The following is a 24,011-nucleotide window of genomic DNA, read 5'->3' on the forward strand; positions in this document are numbered from 1 at the left end:
TGCTAGGATTCGTCTTTTGCTCCCCATGCTGGCAAGAGAATTATCCCTGCATTCTTTCCCTCTGACCTGAAGGCAATGCCCTAATGGCCTCTATCTTTGTTTACATGCTGAAACAACAAAGCAATTACATATATAATCAATGGACAGTGCCCTCACAAAAGGCACATTTTTTAGGTCTCGAGGTTGGGGTTATTATATATCCTACTACTACTATACTCCAAATAATTTCCCAAAAGAAACGCCAAAAAGCTACACTTTTCCCGGTCTGCTGCCAGCATGCTGCTTATCTGCTGCTGATGTTTAAATCATAGGGTACATCTCCCACTAGTTAACATGGCCAGTAAAAAGTTGCTAAAATTATGGCTGGAACCAGTCACTCCGCCGAAGGATCAATCGAACAAACCCTCTCCATCCATGCGGTTTAATATACGGCGTGCCTCTTCTTCGGTTGAGGGAACAACGTTGCGGATACTCACTCCATTCTTCAGTGCGTCGCTGCCGACTGAGAAGGTGAAGTGGAATGTGTTGGAGATCTGCTTGTTGGACAACACCATCAGCAATGTACAGTAGTATGGTGAATGGAAGTATTCAACTAGGTACAAAGACTAGAGGTATAGCTGCTGCAGTTAAAACAGTTTCTCCTGGGCAGCAGTGTGAGATTACCTCGCTTTTTCGGAGCTCGGGCCTTGTTACATGAGCGACGACTTCGACATTTACCAGGGGCTGCCATTTATTCTCAAGCTGGGTAAACAACACACATGATTTGAATCGAAGGAAGTCTCCAACATCCACCTGTGCAATCACAATTTGACATCGTTATTCCCCACATTACGGGAAAACCAATTTTATAGCTTCTGAAACAGACTTCACAAACTGCTACCATGATCCAGATATCCAGTCATACATAACATCTTCAGTGCTAATTTGAGGTAACTACCAAGAAGCAACCATGGAACAGCACTTTCTTAAATTAGAAATGTCGACTTGATTGTATGAAGATACGGGCTTAATTACTCAGAAATGCACCCAAAAAAATAGCCTAATTACTTACCGGCTTTAAGAAGTCGACATGGTCCACCTCAAGAAAACACGGTCTCTGCCCGACAAAGGCATAGGCAGTCGAGAAAGCAAGCTCAAATGCTCGGTGCATCAAGAAACCTCCAAATATCCGTCCATACAAGTTTCGCTGTTGAGGTTGGCAGATAAGAGAGTTCTCCAGGCGAGTATCCTTCATCAATATGCTATCCCTATCAGCCAAAGCAGGAAAATCAGAGAAAACACGACCCTCTGCCAGTAAATTCTTCAGCCTCTCAGCCTCAGCACCAAGCTTCTGTACCCCCTTCTCAAGCACTCCCTTCTGTTCTTCCCTTTTCCTTTTCTTCACCTTATCCTGTGCTTCTGTCTCTGCATATAACTGCTTCTCTCTCTCGGTTTCTGGTGAAAGGCGGTTCACAGGAGCAGATTTTCCGGTTACTGAATCTCGTGCAACAAATGTGAAGTTAGCCGTCAATGCAATTGGGTCTGACTGCACATCACCATCTGTTGCAAGTTGTGAAATGTCAGACACCGACAGTAGAAAGATCTATCATACATGACAGTTGTTCAAAATCGAACAAATAAGGAGATTGATAATTTCTTTAGCAACACTACCTTGATCAACCTGAGTCACTTCAATCTGTATATCAATCGAAGAGCGGCCAACGTAAGTAACAGCCCCAATAATCTTTACTTCAGTGTCCAGACGAAGGGGCTTCATTAAGACCATCTTGTCCACAGAAGCAGTAACTAACAAAAGAGGTCTTGTTGTGCTATCACCATCAGAACAGTGCTGCATGTCACATAAGATTTGTCAACAAAGATTCCTGTTGGATGTTAAAAACACCATAAAATGAACGGATACCGGTTATCTGTCGTACATAAGTATCATTTTTATAGTATATATGTTGTAATGACAGCCTTATCAGAGTTATCTATCATCCAAAGGTAATCAGGCAGCCCCTTTGCTATTCCTCCGCGAGCTTTTACTTTCCCAAATAAGTTGTATCAGACATATTTGATTTCTTTGTTATGCAATGGAGCCAGGGCTGCAGCTTGTGTAGTATAAGTTGTACTGACAGCCTGGAAGGAATGCTACTTATGCAGCTGTTCAAAAGGAAAGGAAAGCTACTAAAGGCCTTACTTATTTAACAGTATGTACCATTGAGCTAGCTAAAGGGTGTGCCTGCAATGTAGCCTCTGCTGCTTCCATTACCAAACTGACAGCCTTATCAGAGTAATCTGACATCCATTGCGGGCAAAAGGCAAGGAAAAGCTACTAAAGGCCTTGCTTATTTAACAGTATGTACCATTCAGCATGGTTAATTACTCGTTCGGGTTTCAAACGTGTGACACAGTGATATTTTCTGGATGTAGTGAGTAGTGAATACGTTCCGAATGAATCATCCATCTCAGTAGTTAGTACTAGCGTAGTGTCAAAATCGTCTTATATTATGGGACGGAGGGAGTATATCTGAATAGTTGGCAGTCTTTATGAGAAGAATCAGATACATGAAATCCCAATATTTCCATGAGCACCTACAAACAACAGATCCCCAAAATCCTGACTTCTACTTTCTTATGTATACAGCCAGTGCCAGTTCAGTTGTCCAGCCGATTGATTGCGAGAGTTGTGAGAATGAGTGAACCAGCTATATCGTTACAAAGTACAACCTCATCATTTCTACAGGACCCTAAAATGTTTCAGCAACACGACTGCAAAACACGAGAGGTGATTTGAAAAGCGAGGTGGAGGACGGTGTCAAGCCCATTCCAACGAGAAGGTAAAACAGTTGGAAAATGCTTCATATATCTGGTTTTAGTGGCCGTATTGTGATGGTGAAGGAATCTACCCTGTTTCAGATGGAAGGTTGTTCTGCAATGTAGTGTTGTTCACTTTCTGCTAGAGTTGGCTGCGAAATGGTTAATCTTGCAACAGAGCTGGATCATGATGCAACCTTTCCTCTAAAATAAAAGGGATTTACGTTTTCTCTCGCATTCACATCGAAACCTCCCCAATGCCTGAAGTTCTATGGAACAGGGCATATTCTGAAACATCAAGGGGATTTTGTTTTGACTGGTTTTCCTGATTTGATGAGAAATGAGCAGCAAACAGAGGGGAGGATCGCACTTATGATAATACCTTGACGGCGATGGTGCCGGCGAGGGCGTCGAGGTCCTCGAGCAGCTTGCCGATGCGCATCTCGTTCCAGGGGTCGCGGTACTGCTCGCGGAGGATGTCGTCGGCGGCGAACTTGTAGACGATGGAGGTCCGGCTCTGCGCGGGGGTCCTGGTGAGCAGGTCCGTCTGCGGGCCCGCGTCGGCGTTGCCCCCGGCGTCCATCTTGCGCTCGAAGATGCTGGACCGCGCCTCCCACAGCGCGTTGGTGACCGGCGAGTGGTGCATCCCGGGCCACAGGCTGACCGGCTTCCGCGCCGACCCGCCCGCGTCGATCGCCGCGCCGCGGGCCCCGCCGCCGCGGAGATCGGAGAACACCTTGATCGGGGAGTCCATGGGCGCCGGCGCCGGCTCCTGGCCCGACGGATCCCCACCGCCAGTCGACGACGACGCGGCTCTCGATTCGACCCGCGGGACCCGGTGCGCGGAAGGTTCGAGGAGGCGGAGGGTTCTGGAGAGCAGCGACGTCGCTGTCGAGGATCTCAGGGCCATGGCGATCCCGAGGCGGCTCCGGCCATGTGGGAGGATGACGGAGGTTTGATGGCGAGTGGGCGCGGCCAAGGTGCGGTGGAAAGTAGGACGCCCACGCCTAAAGCGGAGCCAGAGGTCGTCGGGTCTATTCTGGCCGTCGGATCTAGAGTGTTGTGTGGACTAACTGCGGAGAACCGTTGGATCTTCCACGGTTAGCTGTGGCGGGCGATCCAGAAAGCACCGGTGCCTTTCATGGTGGAATAATTTCTTTTTTGTTCGAGAGTACATGGTGGAATATTTTCTAGAAACCGGTGGGAGTTCTCTCTTGGGAGATCCAGGAAAAACTTAGTGATTTATTTTTATACTCCCTCCGTCCGGAAATACTCGTCGACGGAATGGATGTATCTAGACGTATTTTAGTTTTAGATACATTCATTTTTATGCATTTCTTCGACGAGTATTTCCGGACGGAGGGAGTATATAGGAAGCAGAAATATGGCCACATGAACAACCAACTATGTATGTATTCCGTCAAGTTTTTTTTATTACCTCTTGTGTTCTTTTTTTATTACCTCTTATTCCACACAACCATGATTGATGAATAGATTGAAAATTTCTCAAGCAAAAAGAAACAAACTTTGTGGCATTGTAAAGCTACATACCACCTCTCCAATGATGAAGGTTAAGCATCTGCGTTTGTATTGTATTAAAAAAGATAAAATAAAAATAAAAAACATTTGTATTTCAAAACAAAATTTTGTCAATCTAAAATGATTGAGTCAAAACCATACATTCATTTTTAGAAGCTAATATAAAGGCTTAAAGATAGTTTTATGTTTTTTCATTGAGACCAATATTGGTAAAAATACAAAAAAACAATGATAATACTAAAAAAAACATTCAAATTAGTGTCATGATTTTTTATAACATGTGCAAAAAATTTTGATCACATAAAGATGTGTAAGACCAGAGTACTTCACTGCAAAGTTGATTTATCATGCGAGATTAAGCTCCATCTACACTCAGATATTAGCTAGAATGAGCATTTGTGGAAATGAATATGAAGAATACTAAGAAGTTGATGATCAACTACTACTTCTTTGCATTGCTCGCATATTAATTTTGCTCCATGATATCTCTTTGTCTACACAATGATGAATACATTATTTTATTACTATTTATATAGCAATCTCATTCCCATTATATTTGAGATTCTTAATTTTTAAAACGGATTTGCGAGAATTATTAACCGTGGAATGAAAATGCTTTAAGATTCGTTTTTGCTTTGGTGGGCTCGCGCAAGGTACTTCTTTCGCACGACCTATTTTAGCATGTGTTGTCTTTCGTATGTGGATGGCTGACAGTGTTCTGTTTTTCATTTCTTTTGCCTGGTTAAGATCGTAAGCAAATGCATGGGCCATTTTAGCGTTGTCTTTTTATATGTTTCTTGCCAGACTATGTAGTCCTAAAGTTTTTTCATAGTTAGTGTAAACAAAACCTGTGTGGATAATTATTTATATATCATTATCAATTTCTTTTGTAGCGCGTCTTTTTGTTGGTCTGTTTAGTTTCATATTTTTGTCGAACCATTCTCACGGTGTACTGACAACCCTTTTTTTGTGTGCCCAGTTGTAAGTCCTTCTTGACTCGCAACTGTGTTCCATGTTTATTATATATCACAACTGAGCCGGCTCAATGTTTATTTTTATCATAACTGGGTTCGATTCTTTTCTTTTTCATTAGTTGCAAGTCTATCCACAATTTGCAATGAGGCCTGACTTTTTTTGTCTCAATTGTAAGTCCATCATCGAATAGCAAATACGGATAGATATTTTTTCTCTAGCTGCAAGCCAACCATCGACTCGCAACTAGGTTATATCCTAGGTGCAAGACAACCATCAACTCATAACTAGGCTCTTAATCTTTTTTACACACATTTGCGAGTCAACCAATGACTCGCAACTCGGCACGATTCTTTTCTTTTTTATCCCAGTTACGAGTCCATCTTTGACATGTAATTGGGACCTTGAACATTTTTTCTTCAGTTGCAAGTCCATCCTTGACTCGCAAGTCCACCCCGGCTCACAACTAGGCTCATATATCGCAATTGGGCCAGAAACTTCCTTTGCATTAGTTGCAAGTCCGCCCTCAACTTGTAGCTGGGTTGACTTTTTTCGTCTCAATTGCAAGTCCACCATCCACCCACAATTAGGGGTTGACTTTTTTCCAGTTGCAAGTTAAGCATCGACTCACTACTGCATACGTCTCTTTTTTATCCCAGTTGTACAAGACAACCCTCGACTCACAATTAGACTCTTGGTCCTTTTTTCCGCAATGGCATGTCAACCATTGACACACAGCTGGTCCGGACCATTTCTCTAGCCGGGCATGAATGCAGCGCTGACACTCTGGAGCGGCGCTGACCGTTTCAGGCGGGAAGCGCGCGTGGACGAGGGAAGGGGTTTTGTGGGTCAGGGCGGTCGGACACAGGCTTGAGAGCGGTTCGGACACCCGCAAAACCACCCACGTTTGTCTCCAGTTTACGGCAGAAAACATGTCCAGACCGCTCAGCAGACCGATACATGCCCGCGTTGGATGGCACAATATGTCCGGACAACACGGTCCGAACGGATGCATGCGGTTTAAGAGTCGCAGTTGGAGATGCCCTAAGAACAAATGGAAAAATTGTCTTAATATTTTTAACATTTAAAAATTAGTTTTAGGCTCGGGAGCCGAATTGAATTTTCGCGTTGGGCATGCCCTAAGAGCATCTACAGCCGGGCGCCCCAAACCGGTTTCAAACGCCCGAGCGGCCCGCCCGGTCACTCATCGGTCACGAAAATCAGACCCAGTCGGACGGCTCAAACTGGCCTCAAACGCCCGGGCTGTCTGGCACCCTCATATCCAGCCCAAATATAGGGCGGATATGGGGCTGCTCGGGCGTGTCCGACACGTTAGTTTAGCCCGCCCCGACCCACTCTGTCCCCACAAATATCCACAATTCACAAACCCTAGCTCACTTCACTCTCAATCCGTCTCTTTTTCTCCTCTCCAATTTGTCCGATTCGATTCACTCCGATGACCTAGCAACAACAGCGACCATGTCGAGCGCCGACAGCCGTTCCTCCTCCTACTTCGATGAGGAATAGGTCGTCTGTTGAGGATATAACTACTGAGTATAAACCGCCCAGGAGGGGCCGATTCACGCTCAATTGTACTGAAGCCCATGAAGACAAAGATGGCTCTTTACAAAATGAATCTTAGAGGCCCAGAGTCCAAAGGCGGATTGGGGCCCATAGTTGTAAACCGCCATAGTTGTATAACTTGTATTGTAAGTTAGGGAAAGGGGGAGACCGAGTCAGACACTTGTATGAGCCGGCCTCGGGACTCCGTAAACCGGCCGGGTGTCAACCTGTGTATATAAAGGGATGACCCGACGGTGGTTCAGGGATGAGAAACAACAACTCGAGGCTCAGGCAAAGCGTATTTGCTCCCTGGTCATCGAAACCCAATCAATTCCATCACAACTAGACGTAGGCTTTTACCTTCATTGTAAGGGGCCGAACTAGTATAAACTCACGTGTCCCTTGTCCGGTTTAACCCCTTCAAGCTAATCTCATTGCGATGGCTCCATGACTAAGTCCTTTTGTTAGGACATCTGACATGTTATTTCCACGATAGTTGGCACCCACCGTGGGGATATCGCACGATGGTTTCGAGTTCTTGAAGGGCAGCTTTGAAGGACCCAAGGGGTACGCAGTCGGCCGGATGACCAAGAGTCGTCGCGGCAAGCTCTACATTGACGATGCAGGATGGGACCCTGATGCCGGCTCAAGTGACTACGGGTACTGGGTCCCCTTTGGCGGAATTCATGTTTTCATCGGTAAGATCGGCGAACCGGGCCCTGAGCCGAACATCTCCACCGACCTCGTCGAAAGGGCTCAGCGTGCGAGTTCTGCCCGGGTTCAGCCTGCCGTGAAGCATGCGTTCGTCGGATTCATCCATGGTGCGGAATATGAACTGGTGTCTAATGGTGAGACGGCCATCTACTCAGATGGCGATTCGTCCACTGGTGAAACCGAGTCGCTGTACCAATTGCAAGACGGTCGGGTTGGGGGATATTCTGATGGCAACAGTATTTCGGACCCCTTTGTACCACCGAATCGGGTTGCAGTCTTCATGGCCGGAACACAGCCCACCTTGCAATCTTCATCCACAACAGCAATGACGTCCGGATCAGCAGCCGTGGTAGGAGGCCCGGCGCGCCGGCCGGCTCAAGTTCTCTCCGGTTTGTTGGATGCCTGAGCGACCTTGTTAACCACGACAGTTACCCCGGAGACGCAGGATCAGCATAATGCAGAGGTTACCAAGCTAAAGGACCATATAACACAGGCGAAGGAGGACCTGGCAGCTCAGGAAGTTCGGATGGCTGAAGAACGGGCCGCTTTAGATGCCCAGTCGCAGCAGATCCAGGTGCAGAATTACCGGCTCATGTTGGATCAGAACGCGTCAAACGACGTGATGCGAAGGAAGTATCGGTCTCGTATGCCGCCGGTCTTCGAAGGACTGAATCTCTTCAATACGCCGGGGGCTGGGCCAAGTAATCCGGCAATCGTAAACCGGACCGAGGCACCTAGGGCAGCACCGGATCAACCACGCCTGACGGACCCGCCCCGACGAACGGATAACCCGCCGCAATACGTATCAACACCACCGGGTCATTTTTCTAGCCCTTTGGATAACATGATTGCTGCAGCATCTCGCTTGGCAGCTATTCCAATGGAGGGCGATTCACTTGCGGCGATTGAGACGCGGCAGGCCAGGGATCTTCTTCAAACCGCTGTTGTGCAGCAGCAGGCTTACTCCTATACCGAGACAGAATTCATTCAACCCCCCGTTCGAGCAAAAGTTATAGCAGGCACATAGATGAACCAGAGGTGTCCAGCAGTGTGCGGCGCCACGATGCTCCTCAAGGGCCCAATCCGGCGCGCGGTGGGGCAAATGCTCAGGATGTGGTGGATAATGGCAGAGCGTGAAGGGAGGCTGCATTGGCAGCACAGCACGCGGGTTATCGTCAAACTGCCCCGGTTCAACCAGCGGCGTTAGTAGAACGAGGGACCGGACTTGCTTTTAGTTCCTGGGGAGTACCGTGTCTCATCCCGGCTCTTTGTAATGTGCGATTGCCCAAGGATTTCAAGGATTCGCGGAAGGTGCCTAACTATACCGCCGATCAACCTCCTGATGCGTGGGTTGAAAGTTATGAGATGACAATGGAGATGCTGGATGTGGATGAAGCAGCGTGTGCAAAATATTTCACCATGATGTTATAAGGGACAGCCCGCACTTGATTAAAAAGCCTGCCCGCCAACTCCATCGGATCATGGGACCAATTGAAGGCCCGGTTAAGAGCAAACTTCAAGGATACATGTAAACAACCTATGTCCATTGTGGATCTAGATGCCTGCATCCAAGGAGAGAACGAGTCAACAACCCATTGGGTGCGCCGGGTTTTGGAAGTCCTGCATTCGTCGGACCACATTAAGGCTGGCACGGCAATCTTAACATTGGAGCGTAATTGCCGGTTAAAGTCACTGAAGATGAAGTTGGGACGACTCAAGCGCCACTGCAATGATATGGGAATACTCATGGCAGCTTGGTTAAATATGCCGATTCTGATAATACCAAGGATCCCGATTCTGATGAGGAGAAACCGGAGAAGGGAAAGAAGAACGGCGGTGCGAAGGGACAACAGCACAACCAAGGGAGCCATGGGAACAATGGTAAGCGCAAAGCAGATAATTCGGATTTTGTGGCTAACACCAATGTGCAGGGCAATATGCAACGTCGTAAGGGTAAACTGCCCCAGCGCGGTGGAGGTATGAATCTGGAGCGCCTATTAAACCAACCCTGCCCAAAGCATGGGACCAAGGATGTTCCTGCAACACATCTCTGGAAGGACTGTTTCATTATGAAGGAGTTCAAAAATCTGATCTATTCCAGTATGATCAGGGTCCGTCAGGCGGTTCAGGTCCAAGTTTTCATGGTGGTGGCGGTTCAAACTCTGGATTTCAGAATAATCAGGGCAACCAGAACAACCAAGGTGGTAATAACCAACAGAATAATCAGGGGAATCAGCAGCAATCAGGTTTTCAGAGTCACCCGAAGCAGTTGAATGGCGGGCAATACCATGTCTTCACCACTAGCTTGTGTAAGCGCGATCAGAAGCTTCACAAGAGGGCAGTTAATGTTGTTGAACCAGCGGTACCTCGTTACTTACGTTGGTCCGAGCAGCCCATCGTGTGGAGCAGAGAGGATCATCCGCCCCGGATTGACAATCCGGGTCATCTGGCTCTAGTGGTGGCACCTCAGGTGGGAGGTTATAAATTCACCAAGGTACTTATGGATGGAGGAAGCAGTATCAATATCCTGTATTATGAAACCTTTTGCCGCATGGGGTTGACGGATAAGAATCTTAAACCGTCGAACACTGTTTTCCACGGTGTAGTACCAGGTAAATCGGCATATCCTTTTGGCAAGATATCTTTGGAAGTTGTGTTTGGCAATGAGCATGATTCCAGGTCAGAAACATTGACCTTTGAAGTGGTGAAAATCCAGAGCCCATATCACGCCCTGTTTGGACGTTCGGCTTATGCAAAGTTCATGGCAAGGCCCTGTTATATTTATTTACAGCTCAAGATGCTAGGTCATAAAGGGACCATGACGGTACACAGGGGTCGTAAGATCGCTTTGGACTGTGAAGAGGGTGATGCGGCCTATGCTGAGTCAGTTTGTGCAACAGAAGAGTTGAAGTTCTATAAGGACAATGTTGATCCGACGGATATGACTCCTCTGAAGAAGCCCTCCACAGAGCATGACCCAACCCTGAAGTTCAAACCGACTGATGAGACTAAACTTGTTGATTTTATTCCTGGCGATTCATCTAAACAGTTTAGCATCAACACAAATCTGGATCCGAAATAGGAAAGCGCGCTCATCGAGTTCATCCGTGAGAACCGGGATATTTTTGCATGGAAGCCTTCTGACATGCCAGGTGTACCGAGGGAACTCGCTGAGCACACTCTCAATATTGATCCCAAGTTTAAACCGGTCAAACAGTTTCTTCGCCACTTCAACGAAGAACGACGCAAGGCCATTGGAGAGGAAGTGGCCCGGATGTTGGTTGCTGGGTTTATCATCGAAGTTTTTCATCCGGAGTGGCTGGCTAATCCGGTGCTAGTGCTTAAGAAGAATGACACTTGGCTTATGTGTGTGGATTACACAGACTTGAACAAAGCTTGTCCGGCAGATCCTTTTGCTCTCCCGAGTATTGATCAGATTATTGATGCTACAGCGGGTTGTGAGCGTTTGAGATTTTTGGATGCTTATTCCGGTTATCATCAGATCAAAATGGCAGTTAAGGACCAAGAGAAGACAACCTTCATCACTCCCTTTGAAGCCTTATGCTATGTGTCTATGCCCTTTGGGCTCAAGAGTGCCCAGGCAACCTATCAGCGTGGTGTGCAGAATTGTCTTCATACTCAGATTGGGTGCAACGTTCACGCTTACATGGATGACATTGTGGTAAAGTCCAGGAAGAAGGAGACCTTGATAGATGACCTCAAGGAGACCTTTGACAATCTTCGGGTTTATAAAATGATGCTCAATCCGGACAAGTGCGTTTTTGGTGTTCCGGCAGGCAAGCTCTTAGGCTTTCTGGTGTCTAACACAAGCATTGTGGTCAATCCGGAAAAGATCAAAGTGATTACATCCTTGGCTAAACCGAAGTGTATCAATGATGTTCAGCGTCTGAGGTCGAATTGCAGCCCTAAGCCGGTTTATCAGCCGCTTGGGAGAGAAGGCGACCCCTCTGTATCAGATGTTGAAGAAAATAGACGATTTCGTCTGGAGTGACGTAGCTAATGCGGCGTTTGAGGACTTGAAGAGACAGCTGGTTGAACCGCCAGTTCTTGCTGCTCCGGTTGATAAAGAACTATTGTTATTATACGTAGTTGCTAATGCTCGGGCTATCAGTGTGGCCATTGTGGTGGAACGCAAGGAGGCTGGGAAGGAATATCCAGTTCAAAGGCCGGTTTATTATATCAGTGAGGTGTTAATTGAGTCAAAGCAAAGATATCCGCATTGGCAGAAGCTAGTGTATGGGGTCTTCATGGCAAGTTGGAAGCTTAAACAGTACTTTCAGGGCCATCCCATCACAGTGGTCAGTTCTGCTCCTTTGGGGGATATAATCTAGAACAGGGAGGCAACTGGCCGGGTTGCTAAGTGGGCTATTGAGCTTGGACCACACGGTTTGAAATACATGCCTCGCACAACCATCAAGTCCCAGGATATTGTGGATTTCATCAACGACTGGACAGAGTTGCAGGCACCAAAGATAAACCGGACAGCACATACTGGACTATCCACTTTGATGGGTCAAGACAGTTGGAGGGCTCGGGGGCTGGGGTTGTCCTTACTTCCCCTCGAGGTGATTAAATTTGTAATGTTCTCCGCTTAATGTTTCCTTGTACTAACAATGCAGCTGAGTACGGGGCCTTACTCCACGGTCTCCGTGTGGCAGAGGAAATGAACTTAAGCCGGGTTCGCTGTTTTGGAGATTCTGATCTGGTGGCTCAACAAGTTTCTGGCACTTGGGATTCTAATGATCCCCTCATGGCGGCTTACAGGAGAGAGGTGGATGTTGTGGCTGGTCACTTCAAAGGTTATCAGGTTGAGCATATTGATTGGCGTAAAAACGAAGCAACAGATGCTTTAAGCCGGCTGGGGTCTCAACGTAAACCGGTGCCACCGAATACCTTTCTGGATATCCTACATAACCCGTCTGTAAAGTTGCCAACAGAGGAGGATATGGCTATTCCTGATCCGGAGGCACAGTTGGTTGTCGCTTTGCATGTAATTCCGGATTGGACGGTTCCATATCTGGTATATATGAGCCGAGGTGAGTTACCAAAAGATGAAGTTCTGGCCAGACAGATAGTCCGGCGATCCAAGTCCATGGTTATTCACAATGGCGAGTTACACCACTGCAACGTTTCAGGCGTATTCCAACGTTGTGTTTCCCCTGAGGAAGGCTAAGACATCCTGTGTGAAATCCATGAAGGCGAATGTGGTCACCATGCCGGTTCAAAATCCCTGGTTGCTAAGGCTTTTCGTCATGGTTTTTATTGGTTGACGGCTCATGCCGATGCTGAGGATCTGGTAAAGCGGTGCGATGCTTGTCAAAAAATTTCTCGTCGAGCTCATGTTCCAGCTCAAGAGCTACGGATGATTCCAATCAATTGGCCATTTGCTACTTGGGGGCTTGATATGGTGGGACCTTTTAAGCTGTTCAAGGATAAGAAGACCCACCTCTTGGTGGCGGTTGACAAATTTACTAAGTGGGTTGAAGCAGAGCCAGTAAGAAAATGTGACGCAGCCACGGTGGTTCAATTCATCAAAAAGGTGATCTTCCGGTTTGGTTTTCCACATAGCATCATTACAGATAATGGCACGAACCTTTCCAAAGGTGAGATGGAGGAGTTTTGTCAACGAGAGCACATCCGGCTTGATATAGCGTTCGTGGCTCACCCCCAGTCTAATGGTCAAGCTGAGAGAGCTAATCAAGAAATCTTGAAGGGTATCAAGCCCCGGCTTATGGTTCCTTTGAAGCGGACGCCGGGTTGTTGGGTGTAAGAATTACCATATGTGTTATGGAGCATAAACACCACTCCAAACCTATCTACGGGTTATACACCTTTCTTCATGGTTTATGGGGCAGAGGTTGTCCTCCCAAGTGATATTCATCATGACTCGCCCTGGGTTGCCAATTATGTTGAAGCGAACAATGAGAAAGCACGCCAGGAGGCATTGGACCTGTTAGATGAGAAATGGGACATGGCTTTGGCTCGTTCAGCGGTTTATCAGCAAGACCTGCAGCGTTACCACAGCCGCCGAGTTAAAACAAGAACCTTTCAAGAAGGCGACTTAGTGCTCCGGCTCATCCAGGATCAGACCGATATGCACAAGTTATCCCCACCTTGGGAAGGGCCCTTTGTGGTCAGCAAGAATCTACACAACGAATCATACTACCTCATTGGCGTTCGAAAAGACTCACGCAGCTCTGGGGAGGAAACTCGGCGGCCGTGGAACATAGCTCTCCTTCGGCCTTACTACACCTGAGCTGTAGGCTCCTCTTATGTACATATTATGACAATGTACATATTATGATCACGATAATAAACCGGCATCCTTGCTATAAGCAGGGCCTCTGCCGTTTTTTTCCAATATCTTTTCATTACATGGGGGCTTTAGATGACAAAGCGGAGTTCTACCTTGTTAAACCGGCTATCATGCCACAATACAGCTTGGGAGCTTCACACCCAAGGGGTCAAAGAGAGTCTGGATGCTATGCACAGCTCAAACATAGGCACCCATTGAGCACAGCTCACAAAGTTACTTGGGGGCTCTTTGTGCACTGCAACAAAGAGTTTGAAAGGACCCTTGTAATATGCTATCAAGCACGGCTTGAAAGCCTGGTGTATTCACCTAAAACCCCGGGTTAACCTGCCTTCATCAAGTAAGCCACTCCTATCCAGGTAATCCTCGCATGACCCGCCGAACGTTTGACAAGTCAATCTTATAGACCCTGAACTTGTTAAAGTTAAAACGACGATTGGTTAGTTGGAGGTCCATCTTAAAAGGCTTTGTCAAATGGTTTAACTCAGCGGCCTGGCAGCCCATGAAAAGCCTCGAATTTGGGCCTGGCAGCCCTTGAAAAGCCTCGACTACACGATTTTATTTGCCCTTGTCAAGATTTTTCTCTTGTCGTCTTTTATGTTGAACTGATGTCTATTGACCCGGCATGGCTATCAGTCATTCTAATAACCCGGTATTTGTTAACCCGGCTTGGCTTTCAACTACAAGTTGTCAGAACGTCTTCATTATTAAACCGGTGTTTCTTAACCCGGTCTGGCTTTGACTACATGTCGCCAGTATGATCATCTGGTGTTTATCGTCACCCGGTATGACTTATTACACACCAGCACGGCATGGTGGGAGTTATCAACACTCAAAGCGTTGGGTTTTTAACCTTACTACAATCAAGTTGGTAAACCAACAGCCTCATTTCATATCATAGGTATGATCTATTTTTGATATTTTTACAAACTTGGATATCTACCAGGTTTTGTATTGGGCATTATGACCCGTCCGGCGGTAAACCGCCCGGACAGGATTTTTATGCAGATACAAGGATTGCATAATATTATAAAGATATATAAGCCAGTGTTGCAAATATCATGGCAGATCAAACAAAGTCAGGTATCAGTGCACAATGGCAGCAGATCAAAGTACTCTAACTAGCCTATTACAAGGCGCTTTGAGGCCCAAAATAATGATTGTTTTTTACACAAGAGCAGTCTGAGCAAATCAACCCGGTTGCCGGATTAAGAGTCATCGCCAGGTTGACGTGAAGTTGATGGATCTTCTAGCGCCGGTTCAACCTCTTCCTCCCCACCCAATGGCTGGAAGCCAACGGTGGTCCAGTCAATCCGGGTTAAAGCCCGAAAGACAGCCTCTTCACTTATAAGATTGGACGGTTCAACGTCAGGGGCATAAGTGTGCTTACGGATTGGCGAGATAAGATTCTGCACTTCTTTCACAGCAGTATCAACCCGTTGGTTGTTTTCATCATAAAAAGACCGGTGAACAGACAAGTTAGCTTCTTCAGCCAATTGGCTTGACAGCGGACACATCTCCTTCGTCAGGGCTTTCAGGGCTTCGTTATCGAATGCTGACCCATTTTCTTGTTCACCGGGGTAGCCCTTGGCGATATCAACTGGATCCAGATCAGCTATCCACGCTTTAGCCCGAGTTAGTGCCAACAAAGCGCCAGCCCTGGCAGTAGATCACTTCATTTCTTCTATCCGCGCCGGCGTCATCGATAACTTGGCTAGTGTATCTTTGATCAATGATGGTACCGGTTTGTTGTATGAGACTACATAGATAACTCGTTGGGACCTGGTATACAGTTGCTCAATCAACGTATATACTGCCTTCAGCTTCATCCGCATGTCAAAGCCCAGATGAGCAACACGGCTACCTATAACGGTTTAAGAATTTTATGTTAAACCGGCAATCTCAAAGATGGTTATTCAAGAAATTTTGACAAAAGGTATTTACCAAATATCGCAGAGGTCATGGCGTTTACTTGGCGCTTCAACCCAGTTAGCTCTTCCGCCACCGGTTTAAGAGCTAACTCGGCGTCTTCAGCCCGCTTCAACAACGCAGCTTTTTCAGTTTCCCAGCTGGCACGTTCATTCTTGAACCCTTCCTTTAGTTGTTCCATGGCTGTCAAAGCAGTTTTAAGTTCATCTTTGGCCTTGGAAGTCTCTGATTGTTGGGATTTGAAGTTCTCTTGAAGATCGGCAATCTGGGAGTCTTTGTTGTTTATGTTGGCCTGCAAAAATCAGATGATGAAGATGATATTATTTTCTCAAAGTCCCAAGCGTATAACCAGTTATACACTTGGCACTTGGGGGCTAATGCGGATTGCTTCTTTCCTGCTGACTATTCAAAGTCCCAAGGATCAATACAAGTATTAATCTTGGCACTTGGGGGCTAATGTGTATTTGATCAGAAAGTAAAAAGACAAAGGAATTGACAAAATACAGTTTGGAACATGAAGTCCCGGTTCATCTTGATAAGATAAACCGGCCCTTGGGGGCTACTCAGTTGAAGTATTCTATATCCAAAAAAGTCCCGGTTTAACTTCAAGAGACAAACCGGCCCTTGGGGCTATAATGGAGTGGATATACAGAACAAGAAAGATTTAAGTGTTTTTGAAGATTACCTCATAGCGCTCCTTCATCATATTCACTAAACCGGCCTCATAATCTCGGCTTGTGTATAGGCGGTTTAGGAATCCAGAATGGAGCTCTTGGGCAGTAAAGTTCACATAACTGGATCAATCTGTCTTTTCTTTCCCCTTGCCCATTGCAACAAATTCTTCCTTGGCGGTATGGTTTGATAGGGCAACCGGATTACCAGGGTCGGTGTGACTAGTACCAGTAATAATAACATCATCATCGCCACCTTTTGACGGGCTTGGTGGACTGACAGTATCCCTGGTCGGGCTTGGCAGATTGACAGTGTCCCTGACTGGGCTTGACGGATTGATAGAATCCTTAGTTGGGCTTGGCAGGTCTTCATCCCTGGCCGGGCTAGGAGGATCAGCACGAGGACTAGCCGGGTTAGCTTCCGGCGGATCAGCATCAGTATTTTGACCCTATGGGGCAGAATCATCCATGACAATATCGACAGTATCTCTACCAGTGCCTTCTGGGGCCCTCTCCATTTCAGCTTCATCAGTGGGGGTACTGGTTTTGGCTTTCTTGCTCAAACGAGCTTTGGTGCTACAATATTAAACAAAGGTTAGTATGATAAACCGACGCACGAAGGAAAAAGTTGAAGGGTAATACACTTACCCAGGGACAGTTTTGAGGGGAGGCATCTGGGTGGTTGATGAGCCGCCAGATGAAGAATTGGAAGTCACCTGATAATTTGAATCAGACGGATTAAGTGGGTATCGGAAGTAACCCGCCAAGGGATAAGGTTTATTAAAAGAGCAACAAACCTCTGGACGACGTTTCCGGTTTGGAGTGTCTGGTAAACTGGAAGAGGTTACTTGCTGGCCACTGTGTCGGGTTGTGCGACGGCCTTCAGGTTGTTGTGTCTTCAAAGAAAATTTTGGATCCAAATGAGCAAGAGGGTGAGAGTATTTTACTTTCCGAACTGCACGGCGAAATTTCTGAACCGACACAGCATCTGAATCGGTGGAATGGGATATTACCTCAACATGGTCAGCACGACTGGCTTCCGCATCATCCTGGTAATAGTCATTGTCAATAAGGTGTACGAAAAATGAGCCAAGGGAGTCAAGTTCTACCTCTTGTTCCGATTCATCGACATCTTCGGGCGGATCAGAAGACTTGGTGGTTTTCTTCTTGGCTGCTCTCTTTGTGACTTTGCTTTTGGCATGAGGAGCCCTCGCCGGTTTATCTTGAGCCCTCGCCGACTTATTGGCCTGTAAAATTAAACAAAGGATTATTAGAACAGTGTTAAAGCGGAGGCGGATCAAAAAGCACAAAGTTAAAATCTTTATCGCTGGCGGTTTATTGGAGGCATAAAAAGGACGCAGCCCAGTTTTGCTGCATTCGGCGATCGGTTCATCCAGCATCTTCTTGACGGATTCAGTTACTTCATCATCAGTCATTTCTATTTCATAATACCGTTGAGGGTCCTTGATGTTGCCAGTATACTCATGCATCAACCCGGGGCAGCGGCTTAAAGGTAGGATACCCCAAGAAACCCAGCAATGAACGAGGTCAATGTTGGTTAAGCCCTTTGCTAGGAAAGCCCGGAGCTTAGCAAGTTGAGGAGCATAAGCTTGTCGCTCTCTGGCAGTGAGCCGCGGTGGCAGTGGATGGCCGTTGCTGAGCCGGTGAGCATGGTAACCCGGCAGAGGATTTTCGTCAGCAGGAGCGGTGTTCTGACAGTAGAACCAGGTTTGATTCCAGTCTTTTGGATGGTTGTGATGTTTGGCGTGAGGAAAATCGACTTCTTTCCTCTTCTGAATCGATACGTCACCAAGTTCAGTATTGGGGCCGTCAGAGAATTCAGTTCGACGGTTTAAGTGGAAGAAATCCCGGAAGAGCTCAACAGTTGGTTCTTCTTGAAGGTAAACTTCACAGAACACTTGAAAATTACATATGTTGGACACAGAGTTTGGTCCAATATCCTGAGGATGGAGTTGGAAGCTAGCAAGTACATCCTGGAAAAACTTTGATCCGGGAGGGCTAAAACCCCGGTCTAGATGTTGCATGAACACGATCACTTCTCCATCTTGAGGTTCAGGAGGGCATTCAGGGCCAGGGACTCGCCAATGAAGGACACTTTTCTTGGTCAAAGCACTAGTTAGAACATATCCGTTGAGTTGAGTTTCTGTGATCCGGGAAGGAACCCAGTTGCAAGCGGAGAATTGCTTGGTCATTTTGGAAGACAAACTGTAAAAGAAGTGTGAAGGCCGATTTAAGTTTCAAGGTTGATGTGCACTAACCGGTGTTAAACCGGGAAATTTAATCAGGGCAAATATGAAGGTTAAACCGGATACTGCTACTCAAAATCAAGATGGCGGTTTAAGAGAGGGCTAATGGTATCTGGCGGATTATCAACTACTAAAGGTTAAACCGCCTTTAAACAGAAGAGGCGGATCTGAAATCTACTAAGTGTTACAGAAACAGGTTTCACAAAATGGTGATATAATTTTGGATCTACCATGGTTCAGTAAAGAATTTTTTTCCTGAGCCCTACAATGGCGCTAAGCAGAACAAAGAAGGTCTAGAGGGGATTTATCCAGGAACGACAAGATGCTGTACAACGGCAAACTAAAGCTATGGATCTACCGCAGAAGGAAACTATCAGGCTTAGCTAAGATGCAGTAAGAGGCCAAGGGGAAAAGCGGAGAAGCACTGATGAACGTTGACGAACACAGATGAACAGGAAACCCTAATGCAGATTTGATAAAGTTGAGGAAGGGAGTACTTACCAGGGCCACGCAGCGGCGGAGGAGTGTCGCAGGATCTGGTGCGAACAGGGTGATGCAGCAGCCTAGTCGGTTCAGATTCGAGGGTCGACGGTGGCGGCGGTGCTTGAGCTCTTCGGGTCGCGGGGAGGAAGGCGAGAGGCAAGGGGGAAATGGAAAGACCCCCCGGCCTTATTTATAAAGAGAAGGGGATAAGTGGCAGGCGCGAGAATCGAGGAGCCTGAAGTGGTAAAAGAGGGCACAACTGTCGCCTCGATTTTCGGGAAATAATTAATGAAGGGAATCTTTATTATCTTTTTATACACTGATGACGTCATGACGATTCACTGCTGCGTTCAGAGGATGACGTCACGGCGGTTTACCAAGGTTGACAGGAAGAAGACATGATGGCGGTTTACGAGAATCATAAGAAGATGTTCATGGAATTTTTCTAAGTATTAAAGATTGACATGAATAGGTTCAAATCAATTTGGGGCCTAATGTTGAGGATATAACTACTGAGTATAAACCGCCCAGGAGGGGCCGGTTCACGCTCAATTGTACTGAAGCCCATGAAGACAAAGATGGCGCTTTACTAAATGAAGCTTAGAGGCCCAGAGTCCAAAGGCGGATTGGGGCCCATAGTTGTAAACCGTTATAGTTGTATAACTTGTATTGTAAGTTAGGGAAAGGGGGAGACCGAGCCGGACACTTGTATGAGCCGGCCTCGGGACTCCATAAACCGGCCGGGCGTCAACCTGTGTATATAAAGGGATGACCCGGCGGCGGTTCAGGGACGAGAAACAACAACTCGAGGCTCGGGCAAAGTGTATTTGCTCCCTGGTCATCAAAACCCAATCAATTCCATCACAACTAGACGTAGGCTTTTACCTTCATCGTAAGGGGCCGAACTAGTATAAACTCACGTGTCCCTTGTCCGGTTTAACCCCTTCAAGCTAATCTCGTTGCGATGGCTCCACGACTTAGTCCTTCCGTTAGGACATCTGACGTGTTATTTCCACAACACCGTCCGCATTGCCCTCGAGAGGTCCAAGGTAGACACGGGTGACAATTCGGGATCGGCCGTCTCACCTCTCTACGACGCAGCGAGGACGCCGACGTTGGCTCCTCCCGGCCCGCGCTTGGCTCTGCACGAGCTGCGCCGTCCGTGCCTCCCCCATGTCATCCTCTTCCCCCGCCGGCTGCTGCTCCCGCACGCGGGCAACGGTTGGTGCTTGTGCCCCCCCTAGCCGGCCCGAACGCACACACCGGAGTCAGAGGCGCGCGTCGCCCGTCACGAGAGGCAGCGGGAAAGGGAGAGGGACGCGATGGAGAGCTCTGTCCGCCACAGCGCCGCGGTTTACGGGCGGAGCCTGGCGAGTACGAGAGGGTCTACCGCTAGTCGCTTACGACGGCGGAGACGGAAGCTTGGCGGCTTCGCCAAAAGAACACAAAGGCTCTCCCACTTGTCATCGAGCAGTCCGAGCGCGAGGACAAGAAGAAAGGCGACGAAGGTGGCTAGGCTGGCGAAGCTCATGCGCCAGTAGGACCGGGCCGTTCGGTACCTCATCATCGACTCCTTCTCCTCCTCCTCCTCCGACGACGACTCCTCGTCCGATGAATCGGATGATCCTCCAGCCGCTGCCGACAGATACAGTTGCGCCGATGACCGGAAGGGGAAGGTGCTGGCCCGGAAGTGGTGAAGAACCACAAAATAAAGTATCACATGCCAACATCTAGCGAGCTTGGTATTTTGAAAATATCAAAAGGCATATTAAAAAGTTTCATAAAAAACTCAAAAAAATACATGAAAACATATATGCATTCCGCAGGAACGTGTTGAGTTTCGCCGAAAAATATTTTGATTTGTAGGCTGTACAAATAAAAAAGGCCAAATAACAAAAATAAAAGGCCAGTTTAAAAATGAGTATTTTTCTTTTTTCTGTACGCCACATGTAAAAGTATAATGTTGTAAAATTTTGCACATACATACATGTGCACGTGTGTTCACAAATAAATCTGAAATTTTTCGCACTCTGAATCTTTTTTTTAAACGAGCTCGCTAGAACTCGGCCTTTGTTGACATTTTTCGCACGAACATCAGAGTTCTTGCCCATTTTGTAAACATGACTAAAATCGCAGCGCTTCAGTCCTATCGGTGTGAATGAAAGCAAAAGATTACGAAATCAACGATACTACAATGATCCCGCAAAAAAGAAAAAAAAGGAAAGAAAACGATACTACAATGAGTTCATTTGGTGCTAATCCAGTGCCATGGCGACGACACTGTCGAGGATCTCAGGGCCATGGCGATCCCGAGGTGGCTCCGGCCATGTGGGAGGATGACGGAGGTTTGACGGCGAGTGGGCGCAGCCAAGGTGCGATGGCCCACGCCTAAAGCGGAGCCAGAGGTCGCCGGATCTATCCTGGCCGTCGGATCTGGAGTGTTGTGTGGAGTAACTGCGGAGAACCGTTGGATCTTCCACGGTTAGCTGTGGCTGGCGATCCAGAAAGCACCGGTGCCTTTCGCGCTGGATTTTTTTTTTATGAAGCGCTGAATTGATTTCTAGAATGCGGTGAAATGGGAATTCTCTCTTGGGAAATCCAAATAGCAACATAAATATGACTACCAGAACCATCAATTGTTTTATTTTGTTCCCTATAAAGAGGAAATGTGCTCGGTAATCCATTTCTGAGCCCGGGCTCAGCTGCATCCACCCCAACGAAAAAAATCAAAACAAATACTAAAAAAATTCAAAAAAAAATTCAATTTTTTTGTGTGGTAGATATTTTGATGCGTGAGCTTCGCTCCCATTTTTAAATCATTTGGACATCCGAGCAGTTCTTGGCAAAAAAGACAAATTCGGGGTCCGTAAAAATGTTTACTGTACGCATTGTTCTGACTCGATTTGTCTTTTTTGCTGAGAGCTGCTCGGATGTCCAAATGCTCAAAAAATTGGAGCGAACCTCACGCATCAAATTATTTACCACACAAAAAAATTGGAATTTTTTAAATTTTTCTAGTATTTATTTTGATTTTTTTACTGAACGGGTGCAGATGAGTCTAGGCACCGAAATGCTGCACTCAACTGTGCTGCTATACACACGACGCCTGCACAGCCGACACATGCACGATTCATGGGTAGCGTGCATGCGGAAGAACTATTGGGAAGGGAGCATCGTGCAGGCGTCGATCGTTCACCATCGTGCGTGAAGCAATTTCCAAAGAGGAACTCTTTTACTTTGTGAATTTAGAGAGAAAAATGTTTTCTTTATTCTTTCAACTTCCTATTCCCTTGCTTCCCAAATATAAGATGTTTTTACATTTCAATATGGTATATACAGATTGAAATGAGTGAACAAACTGATTAAAATATGTCTATATACATCTGATTCAGAAAGAACTTAGAACATCTTGTATTTATGAACGGAGGGAGTAATACTTATTTTGTATAATAATACTTATGATGGGGACATGGCGTTTTGGTGCTCGGGCGCAGCTGCACCGGAAATCTATGCCGGTCGTCCATGCCTCGGGATGATATTAATTCGCTCTGACACAGAAGAACGTGACCAGCAAAAAAGGTCTATACATATGTTATACGGGCTTGTACAGTGCTCGGTTGTGGGCCATTTGCGTAGATTGTTGGGGTGTGGCGTTTTGGGACGATGCTGAGCCACGGAACGGGCCGTCTACTAAGCCATTAGCCATGGTACATGACGTTTATGCAATCCTTATCCGACTACAACATGTGCGTGACACGTGTGGGTGTGGTTCCGCCCTGGCTCATGGGAACGTAGTCGTCGAGTCGAGAAGGTTGTGGTGTCGGAAGGTCTCATTCCTCATTGCAGTTATGCCCCTCAGTTCGTGTGCGCGGCGGTGGCGGCGGCTTATTCTGGCGACGCGTAAATGAAGGCGAATGAGCTGAAGTTCCTACTAAATCCAGACATCCAATAGACCGATGAGCGTCCCGTACATATCGTCTACCATTCTACACTTGTCGCTGCAGTTTCTGTCGTCAGATTGGTGAGACAAGTTTTGTTTGCGCACGCCGACGTTGATTCGTACAATGGTCCGCAGGTTTGCCGCTGAACATCCAGATCCGGTGCCTTGGCTCTGCTTCCATCTCGGAATGCCAGTCCGCCAGAGCTAGAGGATTCAAACTGCAGGTCCAATATGTGTGCAGGAACTCGGTGGCCGGAATTCAACAAGGCATGGTGGTGAGCTCCGACATCGGATTCCCCGACTCAACCCACGCACAGCTCACATGGAAGCTCAACCCTGAGGCGCCCCCTTCTTAGTAAGTACCTCCTCATGTTCTTTGGAAAAAATTGGATAAGATTTCTTTTTATGAAGATTATAGCATAATCACTAAGATATCTTGTTTGCCCATAATTAAATCGCTATGTCTTATCATCAGGCTCCGTTTGTGAAGTGCACTGGCCGGCTCAGGGTGGCTCGGGGATAGTACCAGGCCATGCGACCAAACCTGATCCGGGTACCATGGGACAACGCCTGCACGCATTAAAGAGACGATGTCCCACTTTCGTTTTTATCGCATGTACGATGGAAATACGGCCGAGTATACTGCTTCTGCATCGAATCCACATGTGCCTGGACGATGGTGATTTCGGAAGCAGCTGAGCACGGGCTCAGAAACCAATTTTCGTTATGGTGGTTCCTACTATGGGCTTTATGATATAATAAAGTTGGGTGCTTCTTACATCATTGTTCTAAAAATCCGAACA

The 24,011-nt window shown here is 46.9% G+C and overlaps 1 protein-coding gene across 1 annotated transcript; it reads right to left on the bottom strand.

Annotated features, from left to right (window-relative positions):
• Positions 1-108: 108 nt before the first annotated feature.
• Positions 109-18,008, bottom strand: LOC123114915 (acyl-coenzyme A thioesterase 2, chloroplastic). The gene is made up of 10 exons (XM_044536283.1): positions 17,940-18,008; positions 17,628-17,765; positions 17,532-17,567; positions 16,727-16,967; positions 15,710-15,782; positions 3,179-3,848; positions 1,651-1,828; positions 1,052-1,539; positions 664-792; positions 109-533 (listed from the first exon to the last, which is right to left on the bottom strand). The coding sequence occupies exons 1-10, from the start codon at positions 18,006-18,008 to the stop codon at positions 390-392; spliced, it is 2,166 nt and encodes a 721-aa protein (XP_044392218.1). The 3' UTR covers positions 109-389.
• Between the last annotated feature and the right edge of the window lie 6,003 nt (positions 18,009-24,011).

The sequence above is a fragment of the Triticum aestivum genome, chromosome 5B (assembly GCF_018294505.1).
Source record: "Triticum aestivum cultivar Chinese Spring chromosome 5B, IWGSC CS RefSeq v2.1, whole genome shotgun sequence".
Taxonomy (NCBI): Eukaryota; Viridiplantae; Streptophyta; class Magnoliopsida; order Poales; family Poaceae; genus Triticum; species Triticum aestivum.

Coding starts and splice junctions, on each gene's coding strand:
- LOC123114915 (XM_044536283.1), bottom strand. CDS start 18,008: ATGCATGAGTATACTGGCAACATCAAGGACCCTCAACGGTATTATGAA. Junction 3,849..15,709: donor TATACGTTGATTGAGCAACT/GTATACCAGGTC, acceptor ACAACACTCTAG/ATCCGACGGCCAGAATAGAC. Junction 534..663: donor CCGAGCTCCGAAAAAGCGAG/GTAATCTCACAC, acceptor TCCAACAAGCAG/ATCTCCAACACATTCCACTT.